This window comes from Panthera tigris, chromosome A3 (assembly GCF_018350195.1).
Source record: "Panthera tigris isolate Pti1 chromosome A3, P.tigris_Pti1_mat1.1, whole genome shotgun sequence".
NCBI classification, from domain to species: domain Eukaryota; kingdom Metazoa; phylum Chordata; class Mammalia; order Carnivora; family Felidae; genus Panthera; species Panthera tigris.
The window spans coordinates 85566122-85586957 of NC_056662.1; the positions used below are offsets into that span (position 1 = coordinate 85566122).

The 20836-nt window shown below is 39.1% G+C and overlaps 1 protein-coding gene across 8 annotated transcripts in view; it reads left to right on the top strand.

The window, feature by feature from the left end:
• The window catches only part of ANTXR1 (ANTXR cell adhesion molecule 1), a 219166-nt gene that overhangs the window by 25204 nt on the left and 173126 nt on the right, over positions 1 to 20836 (top strand). For all 8 annotated transcript variants that reach the window (XR_006215786.1, XM_042981614.1, XM_007083391.3 and 5 more), the window contains exons 2-3: positions 330 to 401; positions 5082 to 5153. Coding sequence is in view for 7 of the 8 variants with exons in the window: in XM_042981614.1 (XP_042837548.1) it covers positions 330 to 401; positions 5082 to 5153 (144 nt within the window). In the remaining variant the exon portion in view is untranslated. The remainder of the gene's footprint in view (positions 1 to 329; positions 402 to 5081; positions 5154 to 20836) is intronic.

Below are 20836 nucleotides of genomic sequence, written 5' to 3' on the forward strand. Positions count from 1 at the left end.
CAATGAATAATTTAAATTGCACAGAAACAATGGTTTCTTAAAGATTTGAAACCGACCTGTGAATCTGGGTAGGTCCAGGTATTGTTTTAGTGCATTAGTGTGTGGAGTGGGGGTGGAAGGGATGGAAGGGGGAGGGAAGGGAGATTCTTTAACAAAATTTTCAAGAACGCTAACATTGAGTCTAAACACCTTTCCAAATGATTGCCAAAGTTACAGAAGCTTCTGATAATGAGCCCAATTAATGTAAGATAATAGAACATAAAGAGAAATGATACAAGGTAAGGATGAATGAACACTTGATTAAGTGCCATCTGCTTTTGTTTTCCCAGATCAGGAAGTGTGCTGCACCACTGGAATGAAATCTATTACTTTGTGGAACAGTTGGCTCATAAATTCATCAGGTGAGAAACACAATGTATATATATATATAGTGCTCTGCCATGAGTAAAACTAGCCTACGTTTGCTATTCTGCTAACTACCAACTACTTTGGGCATGCTTTTTGACAAAGGTAGACCCTCAGATCTTTGACCAGAGACTTGACTTTGTTTTAATCTTTGCCGTGTTAGAATAACTTTTGGCTTTGTGTTTTCAGAAGGACCCTGATTTGATTATAAGACCAAAATTTTACCGCTGTCTCTCTTATTGAACAATATATTCTTTCAGAAGGATCATTAACATTTTCTTCCACAGTGCACCACACTGGGCCATTTGGCTTATTCTAGCTGGACTCAGGTGTAAAAGGTGTAGGGTGAAAGGTGACCAATTCATTCCAGTGTGCCCAGAACTTTCCCTATGATAGCGCTGAAAATCTCACATTTTGAGATCTCTTCAGTCCCAAGGAAACCACCATGTTGGTCAGCCTGGCTGTGTGTCCTAACAGGTAGAATTCTCTGAGCATTCTTTATACCACTTTCCAAGGGAGGACAATGCAGTTTTGAACTGCACTATAAACGTTGCAGAGCCTGGGAGGTCCTACTTTCCAGTAAGTATCGATGTCCACTGGTAGAGAAAAGGAGGTCATTTTACCCTCCTTGGGTACAGTCTCCAAGGGAAGACACAACTGTGATAGTTTTCATGGATGTGCTTGAAGCCAGTTGTCAAGGTCTTTGGTAAAATTGTTCTGATCATCGTGAACTCTAAAGCAGCCCCACTCCTGTGTCATGGCATCAGTAAAGTCTTCCAGCCCATGTGAGTAACCATAAACTTCTTCTTTGAATAAGATTCTTTATCTCAGAAGACTCCTGAGACCAATATAATGACAAACACATTCCCTCCAAATTCAGTTGACCTCTTACCTGCTTGCCTGATTGGAGGGGAAGCGTTAGGAGGTATCCTCTCTGTGATGTCAAAAATTAGAAGCTGCAGCAGGCAGCATCTAAACCCAGATTGTTGGAAAAAGCAGATGCCAAGAGGAGAGAGAGGGAGGGGAAAGAAGCAAATACATGAGTGGTATTAAAATCAAAGTATTTGGGAGAATTGTAGAAGCCTACAATTGAAAACAACGACTTCCCAAACTATCCTAAGAGACATTCGCTACCCTTAACTTGAATAGCGTTGGTGAGAAACTGCTACCTTTGGAGGAAAACAGCTCAATAGTTGGACAATTCCAGTTTCCAGAAAAGTCTTTTTGTCATTGAGCCAACATGTTCTTCCTATACTCCCGTCCATTATATCCATTATATCCTTTGAAGTGATATAAAACAAATCTGCCTCTAGACACTTGACAGTATCTGCTCTATTTCTATTTGCCCTTCTGGTCTTCTGTTCTTTCTGAAGCAGAGGAGTCTACTGGAAAAGGATTTGAAGTTAGGCAGATGTGGACTTGAATCCAAGCTCCATTGTGCAACCATAGCAATTGACTTACCTTGGTTGAACCCTGGTTTGCATGTGAAAATTAGAAGAGAAAACATGTGCAAACCAAGTAGCCCAGCACCTGGCTTAGAGTGGCCACTCAGCACTTCTCTCTCGCTGTTCCTTCAGCAATTCCAGATGCCTCACTGTCTTAGAATCAAAGACACTGAGAGGTAGGGGTGGAGGAACTAAGAAACCACTTAACCCAATCCTTTCATTTTATTGATAAAGAAACTAAGGAGGAGAAAAGTCGACATGGCTTAATCCAGACCACAAGACACTTTCCTCTGGTTGTCTCCTCTGGCCTTTCTTGTCTATGGACCCCCTCAGAGTGTAGCACCAAGATATCACTGTCACTGTCATGAAAATTCCAAGATTCAGGTACTGTATTTTGACTGCTGCAGCCCAAGTGCCTGTAATAGTATCTGACACATAGTACATGCTCAATCAATATTTTTGAATAAATGGATAGATTTTGAAAAGGAATGAATGATTTTTGTTTATTCACTTTTCTCTGTTTCCTTCAAGACCTCAACCCACACCTCTCACCCATCACTCTCAGCAAAGAACTTCACCTCCCGGTTTCACCAAGAGCCCTGTGAATAACAGAAAAGTGATTTCCTAAAGTTCCAGTCCTACTCTTAAAAGATGCATGCATGTCCTTCCCCTTATCTCTGAGATTCAAGTATTCCCCCTTTGAAGGCGACCCCTCCATTTTAGTCCATTTTGTCCCATTGTCTCCAATCTTCTCCAGGTCTTTGTTTTTCTCTTGTATTTTTCTCTACCATTTCTACATCAATAGACATAAACAAATCTCACCTGCCCCACATCTGAAAAAAAAAACACAGAAAAAAACAAATCTCCAGATTATGTTCCTCTGTAGACACTATAGATACCTATTTCTTTGCTGGTTTCTCACTCAAATATCTTTAAAGACTCAGTATCACCATATCCTTACTTCCTATTCATTCCTTAACCCACTGCCATCTGGCTTCCATCCCCCCCTCCACCTGCTTGCTCTCACCAAAGTCCCTAACTAATTCCCTAAGAGGACAAATACAGAGAGTGTCTTGCAGTGCTTATTCTGCTGGATACAGGAGCTTCGTTTGATTGAGAGCTCCCTCTCTTCGAAATTCTTTCCTCCATCTTCTGGTTCTCCTTTCATCTCACTGACTAGAGCTGGGCCTTTAAATGTTAGTGTTGGTTCTAGATTTGGGTCACTTCCCTTCTCACTGCTGACACTGTCTTCGAACAATTCCACTCACATTAGTATGCTGAAAACTCCCAAATTATGTCTCTAGCCAAGACTCATATATCAAATATACTAGTTGCCTCTTGGAGCTGTACATTACCCACATTTCAAATTCAATTTTTTCTAGAGCTGAACTCTGTATAATTGTTTAGGAGCCCAAGTTCTAGAACCAGGAGCTTGGTTTTAAGTCCTGGGTCCACTACTTTCCCACTGTGTGACCTTGGGAACATTACTTTGTCCTTTAGAGTCTCAATTTCATTTTCTGGAAAACAGGAACAATAATAGTACTGATCTCATAAAGTTGTTACTGGTTTAATGAGCTAATATGTGCGCATCACTTAATGATAGTGCCTGATACATAGTGAGCACTTGATAAGGTTGACTGTTACTATAGTATTATGATAATTATGGTGTTTTGCTGATTAGCTGCAGTGAGGTGGTAATAGGAAGAATTGTGTCATGGACAGAGAACCGAGGTCTGTTTCAAGATACCGGCATTCAATTCATACTCCTTAGGCTCCTACCAAGTATTAAACACCATGATAAGGGTTTCCAAAGATGCATCAGATGTATGGTATTGAATGTAGACTTTATCCTAGAGGCAGTAGGAGCCATTGGAGATTTTTATAGCAGATGGATGACAGGTCTGACTTATATTTTAGGAAAATAGCTCGGGAAGCAGTGTGGAGAATGAATTGGAGCAAAGACTGTTGACAGGCAAGGTCACCGGCCAGGAAATAATTGCAGTGGTCACATAGTTGAGGGCAAAGTCCTAAGCTAAGAAATGGAAAAGGAGGGAGGGTTTAGGAAATGTTGGAGGAGGTGGGAACTATAAGATATGGGGGCCAAATCAGGGGTGGGAGGGTAGTGCATGGTGAAGAAACAGGTTGACATTGTGACAGATGAACCAGTTGGCCACCCAGAGACAGTGCCTGACAGACAGCACTCTATTGGTGAATCCACTACAGTCTGATAGTCCATCTTTTCTTTTCTTTTTTTTTAATGTTTATTTTTGATAGAGAAAGAGAAAGCATAAGCAGGGGAGGGGGACAGAGTACCTGAAGTGGGCTCTACACTGACAGCAGTGAGCCCGATGCGGGGCTCGAACTCATGAACCATGAGATTATGACCTGAACCAAAGTCGGACGCTTAAGCAACTGAGCTCCCCAAGTGCCCCGTCTTTTCTTTTCTTTTTTTTTTAAATGTCTGTTTTGCTTTTGTTATTTCTGGACAGTCCATCTTGCAGACAGAGAAACACGTTTGGTCCTCAACTGAGAGTTGTTCTGCCTCTAAGAGTGTGGATTTTATCCAGGATAAAGCTCCTGAGCACTGCCATAAACAAGCCATGCCACCATGTTCATTAATAATGAGAAGTATAAAACTACCAAGTGGAATAGATATTCTTGTGGCCCATCAGCACCTTCTCTCCTTCTGGGATCACCTGCTTGGGAAATCGAGCAGAAATTAAAAGTTGATGGTGATCCTGCTTTCAGAGCAAAGGGTGTTTATAGTATGATCTTAGCGGCTGATGGCACCAAGCTGCAACAGGTTTAGCCACTCCCCTCGTTAGAGGATACACTGGACTGCCCTGGAGACACTATCAAATTTCACCAATCAGGGTCCCCTTTTTATAAACACCATGCAGACCAGTCGTCTTCTAGAGTTACACTTCTTCAGACAGAGCATGGGGCAGTGATGAATGTTAGCTTTCCTATTTGTCACCCGCTGTCACTGAGCGGTGGTGTCAAATTCGAAGCAGCGCCCCCGGAAGACACTGCAGGTCTTCCCGCTGGTCCACAGTTTCAAGTCGGCTACTGGCTAAATACTTGCGACACCAGCTGCGGGGTCTCTCTTAGGGTTGTAGGTCCTCAGCTCTGGCAGCCAGATAGGAGAGGAAAAACAGGGAAGATGACTGGAAGGAAATGGCATTCTACGGTCTTTCTATCTGCCCTAATAGAATTTCTTTTCCTTTCCAGCCCACAGCTAAGAATGTCTTTTATTGTCTTCTCTACTCGAGGAACAACCCTAATGAAGCTAACAGAAGACAGGTAAGGATGCTTCCCTTCCCTGTTGCTAAAAAGCCCACCTTTTCCTGAGTAGTTCTGGTATATGTGCCCTAGTGCCAGCCTTGACTGTCAGTCATTTTAAATTTAAAATTTTTTAAATGTTTATTTCTTTTTGAGAGAGAGAGAGCACAAGCAGGGGAGGGGCAGAGAGAAAGAGGGAGACACAGAATCCGAGCAGACTCCAGGCTCTGAGCTATCAGCACCGATAGCTCGAACTCAAGAACTGAGAGATCATGACCTTAGCCGAAGTCAGATGCTTAACTGATTGAGCCACCCAGGCGCCCCATCAGTCATTTTAATCATATAGTTCTTTCTTTCCACTGAAGCCTTGAACTTTGTACATTGACCCATCTGCTAGTTTACTCTGTGATGACTAATAGAATTTCCTGATGTTGGTGAAATTCTGTAAATGACTAAATCGCATTAAGGTAAATCTTACATTTGATTGGCAACTCAGTCTGCTAACTTCAAGCAGAATGTTAGCAAGCCAAATCCTTGGAGGATTATAGTTTCTTTTATTTAAATTAGATTTATTTTGTGGGTTAAGGTTTCAGAGATATAATAAGCATACTGTGAGAGAAGTAAGAACGTGAAATATTATTAAACATAATTGCCAAGGCAGGGAATAGAAAGGGAGGGTTTATGGTACCATGGAAAAAAGGAAATTTTGAATCAGGTGTGGCAAAATGTTGTTGACATACAAGGATTACTTAGACGTAGCTTAACAAAGATATTATTTGGGGTTTTACCACTTACCCATGAAAACTAGCAAAAATAGAGACATACCATTTGTTCATAATTAGGATGGTATGTTGGAAGTGGAGATAACAGTTTTCTTGAGTTAATAACACTTTTGTCCACTTTTAAAAAAATGCAATAGTGACATGAGAGAAACATCATGGGGTGGGGGAGACACATGTGGGACTACTGACAGACTGTGTATGGACATGTAGGGAAAAGGAAAGGAGGAAGGGCAAGCACAGAGGATAGGGAGACTTTATAACATTCTTCTTCCAGAAATCAGACTAGGACTAACAGGATGGAGTAAGGTTTTCTGGATTTTGCACTAACACAGCAAATCTGAGTTAGTCCTCATTTTTCTCCATGTCTTTGTTTCCCATGTGTAACAAAAAGAATTCTCTGTACCATGTAAAAGTTTTCAAGTCCTATTTCTTTTTTTTAAATTTTTTTTAACATTCATTTATTATTGAGAGACAGAGAGATACAGAGCATAAGCAGGGGAGGGGTAGACACTCCCCTCACTCTCACTCACTCCAGGGGTAGAGAGGGGGAGACACAGAATCTGAAGTAGGCTCCAGGCTCTGAGCTGTCAGCACAGAGCCCAATGTGGGGCTCGAACTCACGAACTATGAGATCATGACCTGAGCCGAAGTCAGTCGCCTAACCAACTGAGCCACCCAGGCGCCCCTCAAGTCCTATTTCTCCTTCAGCAGTATCTATTATTCATGCATGCCATTTGAAACCCCATTTTTAAAACAGGGGTTTCTTATTTCCTATTAACAGAAGAAGAAACTGAGGCCATATCGTATTCCTAAGGATACCAAGTAGAATGCACACTAGATGCAGGCTCCACATTCCTTCCACTCTCCCTTGCTGCCTTCTGTTAAACAGAGAATCCTAAAGCCCAAGAAACTTGAGAGATTTTTCCATCACTATTGGCCAAGGATTTTAAGAAGCTCTGAGAAAGTGTCTCTAGCCTATGAAAGACTCCTACTTTCTCTCAGTCTTTACATGAGGACATCCATTATGCAGAGATGGCTTTGTTCAGAGAAGACTCCCCTCTCACCCATTCTTCACATCCTCCTACAACCCAGGCCGCCCGGTGCTGCTTCACATTGACCCCACTCACTCCATTATTGAGTTTGGCCCAGAGACCTAGATCTCACACCTCTTGTGGGTATTTTGTGTGCTACTGCTCACAGCCTCTGGGAAGTGGGGAGGGCAGCCGAGGGGGTTACAGATTTATAAACGTTGTTAAAATGCTTAGGCTTTCAGACTCGTTTTGGTTATGCTAGCTCAAATTAGTCACCTGAATCCAATGTTTTTCACTTGAATCTAATGTTTTATGCCTTAACTTCACTACTCCTAGTTTCCTGTACCACGGAGAAGACAGAGGTTATGATCTCCACTTTGCTAGAAACAGCATTTAATATTTAAGGGCTGCATATGCATCAAACAGCCAAAAAATGCCTTGCTAAAAAGGATGTTTTGGTTTCATGTGGTGACTGCTTGGCCTAACCTATGGGTCAGCTGGCAAAGCATGAATGGATTACTGACACATCCCCAACATTATCAGCCTAGGGAGAAATGTGGACAAGCCTTCTCTCTCCAAAATACTTTTTCATGAGATTGGCTAAAAGAACTAGGCTTTCGGAGCTTCCAAACTGGTACTGTTTCTGAAAGATATGACTTCCAGTGTTTTAGTTGGCCACAGGAATGTTTACGTTTTTCTCTATATATCATCAGATTTTCACAATATCCCTATAAGACAGTAATAGATGCATTATTGTACCGATGTAATGACTGAGGAACCGTGTAAGTTAAAAAAAAACTTGCTCAAAAACAGGACGTGAATTCAGAGACTCTCATTTCCACAAGAGCAAGAGATTGTGGGTAAACCACAAGAAATAATATCAAAGACATATTTGCATCCACTTCTTGGGATCAAATCCATATAAAGGAAACCACAGGAAGGCTGAAGAAATATAATAGAAAATAAATATGGTGTGTTGAGAGGTAGTAAAGGAATTACAATTTGAATAACAATACTTACCATTTGTGTCTTTTATCTGCTGAACATTTTACATATCATTTCTCACTTAACCTCATATAACCATTCAATCTCTAATGGGGTCTCCTTATTTTATATGGAATATACTATTTATCACTAACTGCTTTCAGCATTTTTTTCTTTAGCTCTCCTCAGCAGGTTGATGTGATCTATCTAGGCATGGTTTTCTTGGAGTTTTTCCTATTTTGGATTTGCTGAGGTTCTTGAATGTATAATTTGTCTTTCACCAAATTTGAGAAATTTGCGACCCTATTTTTCAACTATTTTTTCTGCACCACTTTCTCCTCTCCTTCTGGGACACCAGCGACAGAGATGTTAGACCATTTGATATGATTCCACATGTGCCTGAAGGTCAGTTCAATTCTTTTCCAATCTTTCTTCTTGCTATTTTTCAGATTAGATCATTCCTATTGATGTGTCTTCATGTTCACAGACTCCTTCCTCTGTCATCTCCATCCTGCTGCTGAGCTCATCTATTGAATTGTTTGTCATAGACATTGTGATTTTTCAGTCCCAAAATATCTATTTTGTTCCTTTTAAAAATTTTATTCCTCTGCTGAGATCATCTATCTTTCCATTTATCTCAAATGTATTTACCTTTACCTCATGGGAGCATAATTATAAAATAAATATATAAATACTTAAATATATAATATATAAAAACATATAATAAGATATAACATATAATGAAATATATCATATATATTTAGATATACAATGAGATTACATATGAGGTAAATATTTATGAGATCAACCATATGTAATATAATTAAATATAATATATAAAAACTATAAAGTAAACATATAAACCTTATATGCTTTAAATTCTTTGTCTGACAATTTCATAAGCTCAAGATTGGCATCTTAATTGTTTCTTTCCTGAGAATTGGTGCATTTTCTAGGTGCTTTGTATGTCGAGTAATTTTAGATTATATCCTAGAAACTTTTAATATTAGGTTGTTCAGACTCTTGAGTCATTTTCAAATCCTCTGGAGAATATTAATTTGTTTTCTCTGTTTGCACGAGGTTCAGACAACATGTTCTCTCTCTTCTTCTGTGGTTGGTGGTTTTTTTTTTTTTCAGTTCAGTTTTCAAAGCCTTTGCTAAGCAGCTTCAAGCCTGTCCTACACATGTGCAGCTCAGAGATAAGCCCAGGACTTATACAGCTTCATACACAGAATTATTGGGACCCCCTTCTCCAGCTCTCTCTTCTGTAGGATTCCCCACACACTGTTTCCCACTGAGGCCGCCCTTTCCAAGTCCTCTAGTAAGAAAAGTGGGGTTTATCTTGGAGTTTGGCCTCCACATTGTCTCGTGTAGTTCTCTACTGAGGTCACCCATGGGGCAAAGGCAGAAGTAATCAAAGAGAAATGAAAGTTGGGATTCTCTCCACATTCTTTGAGCCACAGGGGGTCCCTTCCCCAGGGACCTGATATATGGTGACCTCCCAGGCCACTACCATGTGACTGAGACCCACCCTCAGGTTAAAGCTATGAAAGAAAAGAGCAGGGGGAATGTGGAATTCGTACTTGTCTGGGTTATTTGTCCAGGTTTTAACTACTCTTCCCAATCCATCTGCTTTGTTTACTTTTCATAGTCCTTATTTGTTTGCATTTTTATTTTGTCCAGAGGTTTTGGCAATAATTGCCAGGAGAGATGAGATAGCCAGTAGCAAGTTTACTCCATCTTGCCTGCTATTGCTTCAATTTTGTAGATAAGGGGCACCGAGAATCTGATGTTAGATAACTTGCTATGGCCAAATAACAAAAATGGCAGAATTAGTAGTATGATTCTGGATTCTGGAATCAGTCCGACTCATATGTTTTGCATTATATCATGTTGCTCTTCCAAGATTTCATAGCTTCATCAGTTTGCAAAATGATTGATAAACTGCAACACATTTTTCAGGTTTCTTCAACAGCATCATAAAGGATCTAATGTTAATTTAAGTACTATTGGAATACATTATTTTAATGTTAACTACTGCACATGATTCCCTATGTACTCCCTGGACAGTCTTTTTCCTGATCTTGATTTAAATATTTTAGATGTCTCATCATTTGGAATGAGATCATGTCAAGGAAGTCCAACTCTTCCTTTAAAAGAAATCAGGAATAGATATTCAATTTAATCAAATGCATTTTTGGCATATATTAAGATGATCCTATTTTTTTCTTTGACCTACTAACACAGTGAAATGCATTTAAAATATTTTTTTTAATATTGGATCATTCTTGCATTTCTGGTTACACTTGGTTGTCATAGATTATTATTTTAATGTAGAGTCGAACTCTGTTTTCTGCATTTTATTTAGAAATTTAACATCAGTGTTCATAATTGTGATTGGGCTGCTATTGTCCTTTTATGACTACTTTTACTTACAGTATTTTTTATACTTTTTTTTTACATGTAGAGCATTACTTCTAGAAATTCATCTGATGTAAGGTATAAGGCCAAGATCCATCCATTTTCTCTGAGTGCTTAGCCAGTTTTTCCAACATCATTTGCTGAATAATCATTTACTACCAATTTGAAAAATTAAACTCTTTGGTAGACATGGATCTACTGCTGTGTTTTCTATTCTTTTTTTTTTTTAATTTTATTTTTTTCAACGTTTTTTATTTATTTTTGGGACAGAGAGAGACAGAGTATGAACGGGGGAGGGGCAGAGAGAGAGGGAGACACAGAATCGGAAACAGGCTCCAGGCTCCGAGCCATCAGCCCAGAGCCTGACGCGGGGCTCGAACTCACAGACCGCGAGATCATGACCTGGCTGAAGTCGGACGCTTAACCGACTGCGCCACCCAGGCGCCCCTGTTTTCTATTCTGATACACTGCATTTCTGTTCCTAGCTAGGGCCACACCATTTTTATTAGTTTTAGCATCTGGAAGACCAGTCCTTCTTCATTTCTTTTTTTTTTTTTTTTTTTTAACGTTTATTTATTTTTGAGACAGAGAGAGACAGAGCATGAACGGGGGAGGGGTAGAGAGAGAGGGAGACACAGAATCGGAAACAGGCTCCAGGCTCTGAGCCATCAGCCCAGAGCCTGACGCGGGGCTCGAACTCACGGACCGCGAGATCATGACCTGAGCCGAAGTCGGACGCTCAACCGACTGAGCCACCCAGGCGCCCCTAGTCCTTCTTCATTTCTAATCATGAGTGAAAATCTCCCTGGTCTTTTGTAGTTTGTTTTTTTGTTTGCTTGTTTTACCATGGGAATTTACATAATTTGCTTAATGTACCAAAATATTCTTGGGGTTTTCACTTGAATTGTATAGAAAGTACAGAATCACCTTAGCAAAATGGCATTGCAATTTTATTGTATATATTTTCTTATTTAAAGATACATCCCTTCACTTATGTCTCTTACTAAGGTTTTATTGTTTTTTATTCAAATCCGTCTCATACAGTGTTATTAAGTGTTTTCCAAAGGCATTTTTAAGTTTTCCTTCCATTGTGAATGAGTTTCTTTTTTGTTTGTTTTCTTTTCTAAAATACTGGTTCATGTAATTTCTACTTTTAAAATTTATTAATTTTTGTTGGTTGATTAGTAAGTGATTAAATTTTACTTATCATCCATGGATGTTAGACCATATGTATACCTGATGGATAAAAATTTTTATATAAGAAATGTATTGATTAAATTTGTCAAATACCTTATATTTTTGTTTACTTGATCTGTGAGGACAGAGAGGTATTTTTAAACTTTCCACCATAACTTTTATTTGAATCTCCAACACATTGCTTTATAATTTATGCCATATTGTTTAGTTCACATGGGTTTTCATTATGGACTATATGTCTAATCAACGTAGAATACCTTTCTGTTACCTTTCATGCTTTTTAAGACCTTTGTCAAAAAAAATTTTATAAACTTAAATTTTTAAAAACATTTTTCTGCTATATCTGTGTCCACTCATTTATCTTTTACCCTTCTTTGATATTTTAATTTTGCACCAGAAACTTGAAAAGTAGAATTTGAAGAAGTATAATTTCATTTTTATTCTAGCAACAGTTCCCAATGAATTTTGCTTGTCTTTACAATGGCAACAATTAAGTAATCTCATTTATTCTCCTCGCTGAATTTCTTTTTTTTTTAAGTTTATTTATTTATTTTGAGAGAGAGAGAGAGACAGAGAGCACGTGCATGCAAGCAGGGAAGGGGCAGAGAGAGAGGGAGAGAGAGAATCCTAAGCAGGCTCAGCGCTGTCAGCATGGAACCCGACATGGGGCTCAATCCCAAGAACCATGAAATCATGACCTGAGCCAAAACCAATAGTCAGAGGATTAACCAATTGAGCCACCCAGGCACCCCTCCTTGCTGAATTTCTTCAGAACTATTTGCATTATGTCTCATAAATACATACACATGCACACATACACATACATAGTTCCTTTCCAGTACTTGAAATTTTTACCTGATTTATTTTTTAATTTTTTAGTTGGCTAAGTCTTTTTTCAGGTAAAATCTTCCTGAAAGGTATGTGAATATTAAGCTTTCCAAGTCCCAACTTATTTGAGAATTATTGCTATTCACCTCCATATAAACATTTTAATTGAATATGAAGTTCTTATACTCTATCTTTTCTCCTAAATTTACTGACAATGACACTATGCCAACTTGTGTATATCCTATTCTACATTGCATACAGAAAAATGCCAATTTAGTACATTTCTCCTTTGTGAATAGTCTTTTTCTGCTTCTGGATGGATGCTTGTAAAAATATACTTCCTTAACCTTGGAATTAAAAAAAAAATCAAGAAAAAATATCTAGGTGTATGTTCTTTCATTAATTTTGGATAATACTTTGTATAGGATTTGAACCTTTTCATCAGGATATAACAAATATCTTGAACTTCAGAAATATTTTTCTACAATTTTTTATTATTACTTTTCTTTCATCCTTAGGATTTTTAAATGTATTCTAAACTTTTTTGTGTTCTAGGCATAATTTTTTAATCTTTATCATTTTTCTTTGAGTTCTTGGAGAATTTTTCACTCTTGTCCTGTAATTCACCAATTTTTAACTTTGTTTGTATTCAACTTATTGTTTGCAGCTTCCACTGAAATTTTTTTATCATAGTAAAATATACATGTCATAAAACTTACTATTTTAACCATTTTAAGAATACAATTCAGTGGCTTTACGTTGTGCCACCATCACACTACTATCCATCTCCAAAACTTCTTCATTATCCCAAACTGAAACTGTTCCCAGCTCCTGGTAACCTCCATTCTACTTTCTGTCTCTATGGATTTGTTTACTCTAGTTACCTCTTATAAGTGGATTCATATAATATTTTTTCTTTTCAATCTGGCTTATTTCACTTAGCATGTTTTTAAGGTCCATCTATGTTGTAGCATATTTCAGAATCTCATTCCTTTTTGAGGCAGAATAATATTCCATTGTGTGTATGTTCCACATTTTGTTTATCCATTCATCTGTCAATGGACATTTGGCTTATTTCCATCTTTTGTCTGATGGGCATAATGCTGCTATGGACATTGGCATGTAAATGTCTGTTGAAGTCTCTGCTTTCAATTCTTTTGGGCATGTACCTAGAGGTAGAATTGCTAGATTATAGGGTAATTCTATATTTAAGTTTTTGAGGACCTACCAGACTGTTTTCCACAGTGGCTGCACTGTTTTACATTGTTACCAGTAATGTACAAAGATTCCAATTTCTCCACATCCTTGCTGACACTTGTTACTATGTTTCTTGTTTTTGTTTTTTAAATAACAGTCATTCTAATGGATGTGAAATGGTATTTCATTGTGGTTTCAATTTATATTTCCCTAATGTTTAGTGATATTGAGCATCTTTTCATGTGCTCATTGGCATATTTGTGTATCTTTAGAGAAATGTCTGTTGAAGTCCTCTGTCCATATTTTATTTGAGTTTTTTATTGTTGTTAACTTCTAAGAGTTCTTTATATATTCTGGATATTAATCCCTTAGTAGATATATGGTATGAAAATATTTTTCTCCCATTCTGTGGGTTACTTTTTCACTCTGTTAATGGTGCCCTTTGACACACAAAAGTTTTAATTTTGATGAGTCTAGTTTCGCCAGTTCGTTACTTGTTGCCCATGCTTTTGGTGTCATCTCCCAAGAAACTGCCAAATCCAACATCATGAAGCTTTTTCCCAATGATTTTTCTAAGGGTTTTCTAGTTTCAACTCTTACATTTAGGTCCCTAATCCACTTGGAATTAATTTTTGTATATGCTTTAAATAGTGTCCAACTTCATTTTATTGCAAATGGACATCCAGTTTTCCCAGACCATCTGTTGAAAAGATTGTCTTATCCCCATTGACTGGTTAGCACCCTTCTTGAAAGCTACTTGACTATATATCCAAAGTTTTCTTTTTGGGCCCTCTATACATCTGTCCTTATTCCAGTACCACACTATTTTGATTACTGTGGCTTTGTAGTAAGTTTGAAATCAGAAAGTGTGAGTCTTCCAACTTTTGTCCTTCTTAGACAATTTTTTGGCTTTTTGGGGTCCCTTGAGATTCCATATAAATATTAGGATAAGTTTTTCTATTTCTGAAGAAAGATGTCATTAGAATTTTGATAGGGATTGAACTGAATCTGTATATCACTTCGGGTAGTATTATCACCTTAACAATTTTAAGTCTTCTGTACCATGAACACAGGCTGTCTACTTATTTATTTATGCTTGCTTTAATTTCTTTCACTTTCATTTACTGTTTTCAGTGCCATTGCATTTTTACCTGACAAATAATCTCTATGAATATCTATGAATCAACCCTATGAATGTTTTTCTGATCCTAAATTTTTCCTTTTGTGTATGTGTGTGGCACCCTGCTATTGTGTTGGAAATGGAATATCTTCATCATGAATATGAATTAGAATTGCTTTGTGTGCTCCCCTGTTTTTCAAATGAGTTTCTTTCAAAGGGGAAATTTTCTTAAATTCCTCAAATTGGTCCTCTTCTTCCCAACTCCTGAGACTTTCCTTAGCATAGTGACTCAAAACAGGAGCAACCAGGTTTTTCAGCACTGGCATTTGGGGTGAGTTCTGTCAGGGGTCATGAAAAAATCTTTGTTGAAAATGTGAAGATCCCAGGCGAAAGACAATGGGCTAACTTAGATGTGGTATAATTTTTGCTTGGAAAGAGTAGAGACCCAGTAGTGTGTCCAAGGTAAGAGGGAAGCTGGAGCCAAAAGAAGAATGTCAGGTGTAGGTTTTGGATCACTGTGGTAAGAAATGAACCCATCGCCAGCCGCGGGCTTTTCATGTCCTAGAATTCCAGGCTGCTAGGCCCTTCCTCAACCTGATCTCAGCAACTCTACTTCTTGTAGGAATTATCCCAGGTACCTGGCATGTGTGTGGCACTCTTACCTATTTTCCACCACGGAAAAAAAACATTTCCCTGTATTAAACTAGTTTAGCTGTTTCTATAGCCTTTTGGAGGGAAAAAGGGGGGAAGTTAAATGTGTAGACCCAGAGCCACTGTTTTTACCTGGAAATTTCACCTTCCTTCTAAACTTTGCAAGATTAAAAAACAAAGCATAAGCAAACAACCATGAGTCAAAGAATTATTACATCTTATCCAACTCTCTCACTGGCCTCATTTCACTGCTCAGGAAAATTATTCTCAGAGAGATTGAATTATTTGCCCAAATTCATACAAGTCATCAGTAGTGGTAGGATTTTTTTTTAACCAACAAAATTAAAAATTTTTAATCTAGTGATTTTTTCTACTACATTATTATATAATCCACCCAATTCACTGTGCTGCTATCTTTGGTTTCTTGTCTGTGAAATAGTTAAACAGAACCAGCCACTATGTATATGTGCAAATGCATGAGTAAACTTACTTTTATGTCTATATACAATCTTTTATTAATGAATTATAATGTACCAATAACCTAGAATACTTTTCTCAACTATAGTAAGAGAAAATTGGTAATACCTACCTTGTTAGGTTGTTATGAGAATCATTTATTACATGTATTATGTAGATGGAGACTAAGTCAATGAATGCACAAGACTACTCTGCTGTAAAAGTGTAGGAAGTTGGATTTGAATCCAGGCATGCTGTCCCCAATGTCCACATTCTTAATCACTATACTATAGAGTTTCCCACAGTTTTACAATTACATACAGTTTTAAGTTAAAAACAATTGCTAGCATAGACAATTCACCACCCAAACCCTCAGACCTCTTCCAGAAAACACGTCTCTGAAAACACATGCCCTCCCCACATTTTATCTTCAGGATTTTGTAACAACTTGAGCTTGGAAATACTCCTCACAAAGAGGTAAAGAGGTAGCATCAACATTTCACAGATGGGGTTAAGAGGTTAAGCATTTTGCCTATTGCTTAAGGAGTTGGAGTGAAAGCCAAGAACTCTTGGCTCAAACTGCTGAGTGGAAACCAAGAGACCACACTTCTCCATCCCTCTCAGTCATCCTTTGGTTTGGTTGAGAGTGTGGTTTTGCCATTAGTGTCACAGGGGAAAATGACATACTCTGAACACATCGCTTGATTCCTGGAGCAGAATGATTACAGGCTGTCATTACCAAGAGACATAGTTCTAAAAGCCTTTTCTAAATTTAAAAATAACAAGAGAGAAAAAGAATCTCCAGATACTTTGCACTTGAAAGAACCTGGATTTGCTCCATTTTTAGGTACTCTTTATTTAGGTACAAGAAGTTTGGATGGCAAAATTAAGAGAAATGGAGGGAAGCATGTGTTTATTCTCTTGTCCTGTTGACTGAGAGAGAATATCCCAGGAGCTGGGTCCATGGGAAAGTTCCTTACCTCTCTGTGCCTGTTTCTTCGTCTATAAAATGAATAGAATGATAGTCTCTACTGCATAGAACTGTTAGAAGGATTAACAGTGCCAGGCACACAATAAGTATTGTTACTGTTGTGGTTCGGGTTTTGACAAACAGCTAAGGAATCACCCCAAATCCTCCTGGACACACCCTACTCAAATCATCATAGTAAACCCAACAGCAATCCAGAGAGCAAGCTCCCAGTTCTCCGTGGCTCACATCCTTCTCCGAAGTTTCTAACATTTGGCCAGTCTATCCCAATATAGCGGGATATAGGTAGAAAATACTGCTTCAGCATGAGGCTAGAGAAAAGGTTTTTTTTTTTCCTTTGTGTAATGGTTCTAGCGAGACTTCTTCCAGACAGGAGCTCACAGGCAATATCTCTAGAGGAAGTTTGTCTCAGGCCTCCTTATACTGAATCTCAGTGATGGTAAAAAGAACCCACCTTGAAACAATTCAGCTGTTCTGGGAGCAGACTGATTTGTGAGAGTAGTGAGGTCCTGTACTTCTCACACTCTTCCTCTGGGGGTACCCCTATTAGGAGAAGAAAGTAAAGTATACCCCTGGGGCCCTAGCATATAGTTTGAATTGGCTTATCAAAAGCAAACTTTTTCTTCAATACCCTTTCATCTTTAAAATGCATGTACATTTGTATCCTATTTAATAATATACCAATGTTTAGATTTTATATAAAAATCATGTTGAGGTCTTTCCCAAATTATAGAGTACAACTTACACTCTGAAAAAAATACATATACATAGTGTGTGTGTGTGTGTGTGTGTGTGTGTGTGTGTGTGTATCCTGTGTCTTTGTGTACAGTAAACTGTCCTAGTCCAAGTATGGACACCCCAGATGCAGTAGAGACAATACAGACTTTGTACCCAGATCAGTTTGGGTTCCAGTCTGGGCTCCCCCAGCACAGCATGTTACTGAACTTCCCTGAATCTCTTTTCTCAAACGTACGATGAAGATAATGACGCCCACCTTGTGGTGTTGCTGTGAGGCTTTTGTAAATTACTGTATGGAAAGTGCCTGGCAGAGACCCTGGCACAGCCCAGATGCTCAGGAAATATCACCTCCCTTCCTCACCTGCTGTCCCGCGTGTGGCAGGCACACAGAAATAATAAAATCTGACAGAGCAGCTTGCAGAAACATTCTTGTCAGGATGAAGCCAGCAGGACAGACGACCCAAGTGGGCAGTGGAACCAGAGAACGGCAGGGTGCTCAGATCTGAATGAAGCAAGACAGCCAAAACCAACTGGTTCTCGGTGGCCTGGCAACGGCAAACCGCTATCAGCCGACATAGGCTAGCGCCACAGCACCGCCTGCCCATCACCTCATAGCCCTTGGCCTCTAGGGCTAAGCCTAAGATGTCCTGCTGCCCTTGAGCAGCTCTGACTGCCTCCTCATGAACTGCGGGCTCAGCCGCTGCTACTCACCCTCCACAACTTTTTTAAATTATTAAATATGTCAAATGTAACAAAAGTATACCAAAAAAGCATAGTAGACCCATTATCCACCACCAAGCTTATGAAACAAAATATTACAGGGGTTGACACCTCTGTGTACATTCCCCTTTCTTTTTCCTCACCAGAGATAATCACCATCCTGAATTTGGGGCTTATCATTCTAACGGATGCTGGATATTTTTGTATACCTGTGAGCAATACATTATATTTTTCAGATGAAACTCTATAATAAATGGTCATATTGTATGTATTTTTCTTGAACATGCTTTTACACGTAACATCATGTTTTTAAGACTTTTTCTGTGAAGATACACATAGCTGTGCTTGGTTCATCTTAACTAATGTATACTTTTCTCTTGCATCATACTGTATGGCTATGAGGTACCATCAGGTACTTATCTGTTCTCTTCTTCATGGACAGTTAGTTTATTTCTAACTCTTTGTTGTCATAAACAAACTTGCAATCAACATTCTTATACCTGTCCCCTTGGGGGTCAAAAGCAAGAATTTCTCTCTGATATACAACTAGGGATTGAATTGCTAGGTCTTGTGGTATGTGAATGTATAGCTTCACTAGGCATGATTTCATTGTTCTCCAAAGGGGCTGCACCAATTTTCATTCTCATTAGTGATTTATAAGAGTTCTCTTTGCCTCTCGACATTTATTTCATCCTCCAACTCTTCTTTTCAAACAGATTGTTCCCACCTATGACTTGTGGGTTGGGTTATCTGGTGTGAACATAACTTCTACCTCCTCCTGCCACCAGCCCAACATTGCTCCAAAGTGTGACAGGGAAGTCCTATCTTTGGAAGAAACTGTAACTTCCACCAGCCTATACTTAAAGAAATGTGGTCTGACCAAAACAAGATGCTTGCCGATCATCTTCCCTGGAGCACTCTCAGCTTCCATCCAAGAAGATGATTCTGGGCTCCACAGTCTCTGTTGCACAGGACTTGGCAGAGTGCCATTCCATCTTATGCCTCTGCAAACACTTGTTGTGGTCAGTGGTCCTGGGCTCAAGTACCTCAACCTGACCATTTTAGTTACTACCAGCACCCAAAGAGACCTAGTCTCTATTGAACTAAGAGGAACATGGAACAGAAGGTTCTCACAGGAGAAAGCTATATATTTGTGAAACCCTGAATACAGAACCCACTTTCCACCACTCCCACCTGCAGAATTTGGCTCAATAGGGGAAAAGGGATTTAGTGATGGGAAAGTTACAGATTCATTTTGAAAGTGAAGTGGTACCATAGGGACCTGCATGGTGAAAACCACTGCATGAATGAATAACCAACCAAAACAGAGTTGTGTAAAGAGGAGTTTGTTTGGACAAATTCATCATGTTGCCCTGTGATTAAACCATCACTCCTATTCTTTATGCCGGCTTAGGCTTAAACCTTTGGAAATTCCCTGATGGACTCCTCTTAGTGAACTTCAGTTATGGGTTTCCACTTGACCCTGTGCCACCCCGTGGACTACTCCTATCTGCCGAGTATAGCCTTTCCGGTTCCCAGCAGATGCCCAGGCTCTTTAGTCCCTGCATAAAATCAGATACAGTATTCTGAGCTGGAAGGGAGCCACTAGATCTTACAGTTCCACACCTTCATTTTTACATTTGAGAAATCTAAAGTTGACATCCCTAGAAAGTGGCAGAAGTAAGTTTGAATCTCAAGTCTATCTTCTTCCGCAGGCCATGCTCCCTTGATTAGCACCAAAGTCTTGGGAAGAATGAAATTAACTACCTTGTAAAACAGTGTAGGTGTTGGGAATGGGGGAAGTCTGAGGGGAGTTCTGGGTCACTCAATCTTCAGAGTTCTAGAGGAGAAGGAAACCCTACAAGTGAAATATGAGAAAGAACAACTGATGAGGGAGATAAAGAGTGCACACCATAATGGAAATCAAGAAAAGAAAGCATTTTAGCTTGAAGGAGAGGATAACTGTGTCTGATGTTATAAGAGGTTGAGTAAGAAGAAGCCAGGGAGGTGACTATTGGGTTGGCAACGTGGAGATGGTTGGAGACCAGCAGAGACGTGGAGATAAAAGTCAGAGAAGAATGGGTTAGAAGGGAAGGTTTTCCATTTTCGAATGGGGATAAAGACATTTTTACCCTTTCACATTCAGGAGAATGTGAAACAAAACCACAAAGCCCATCTTTGAGGACTCTAAGAAATATGTAAGCCATAAGAACACTATACATATGAGGGCAGAAAGAGGACAGAGGAGTGACAAATGAAGCAAGCAGTGTGGAGAAAAGTCAAATATAATCCTGCAGAATGAGATGCTAAAGAGAAACAAGTCTGAAGCCTAGCAGAACCCTAGAAAGATCAAAACCTGGAACTGTCAGATACTGCAGAAAGCAAGGAAGGGCTAACAAGGTGAAAACTGGACTATTGTTTCAGAGTTTATCTTAGGAGCTGTTCAACCTTCAGAACCACCACCTCCACTACCTGTGAAAATTACCTCTTCTCTAGCTGCACCAGAGAAGAGAGGTTTATTCTCTGGCAAAATTAGACAAGGATGGTTTCACCATCAGACACCAGGCCAGGGAAAGTTATGAAGACATCTG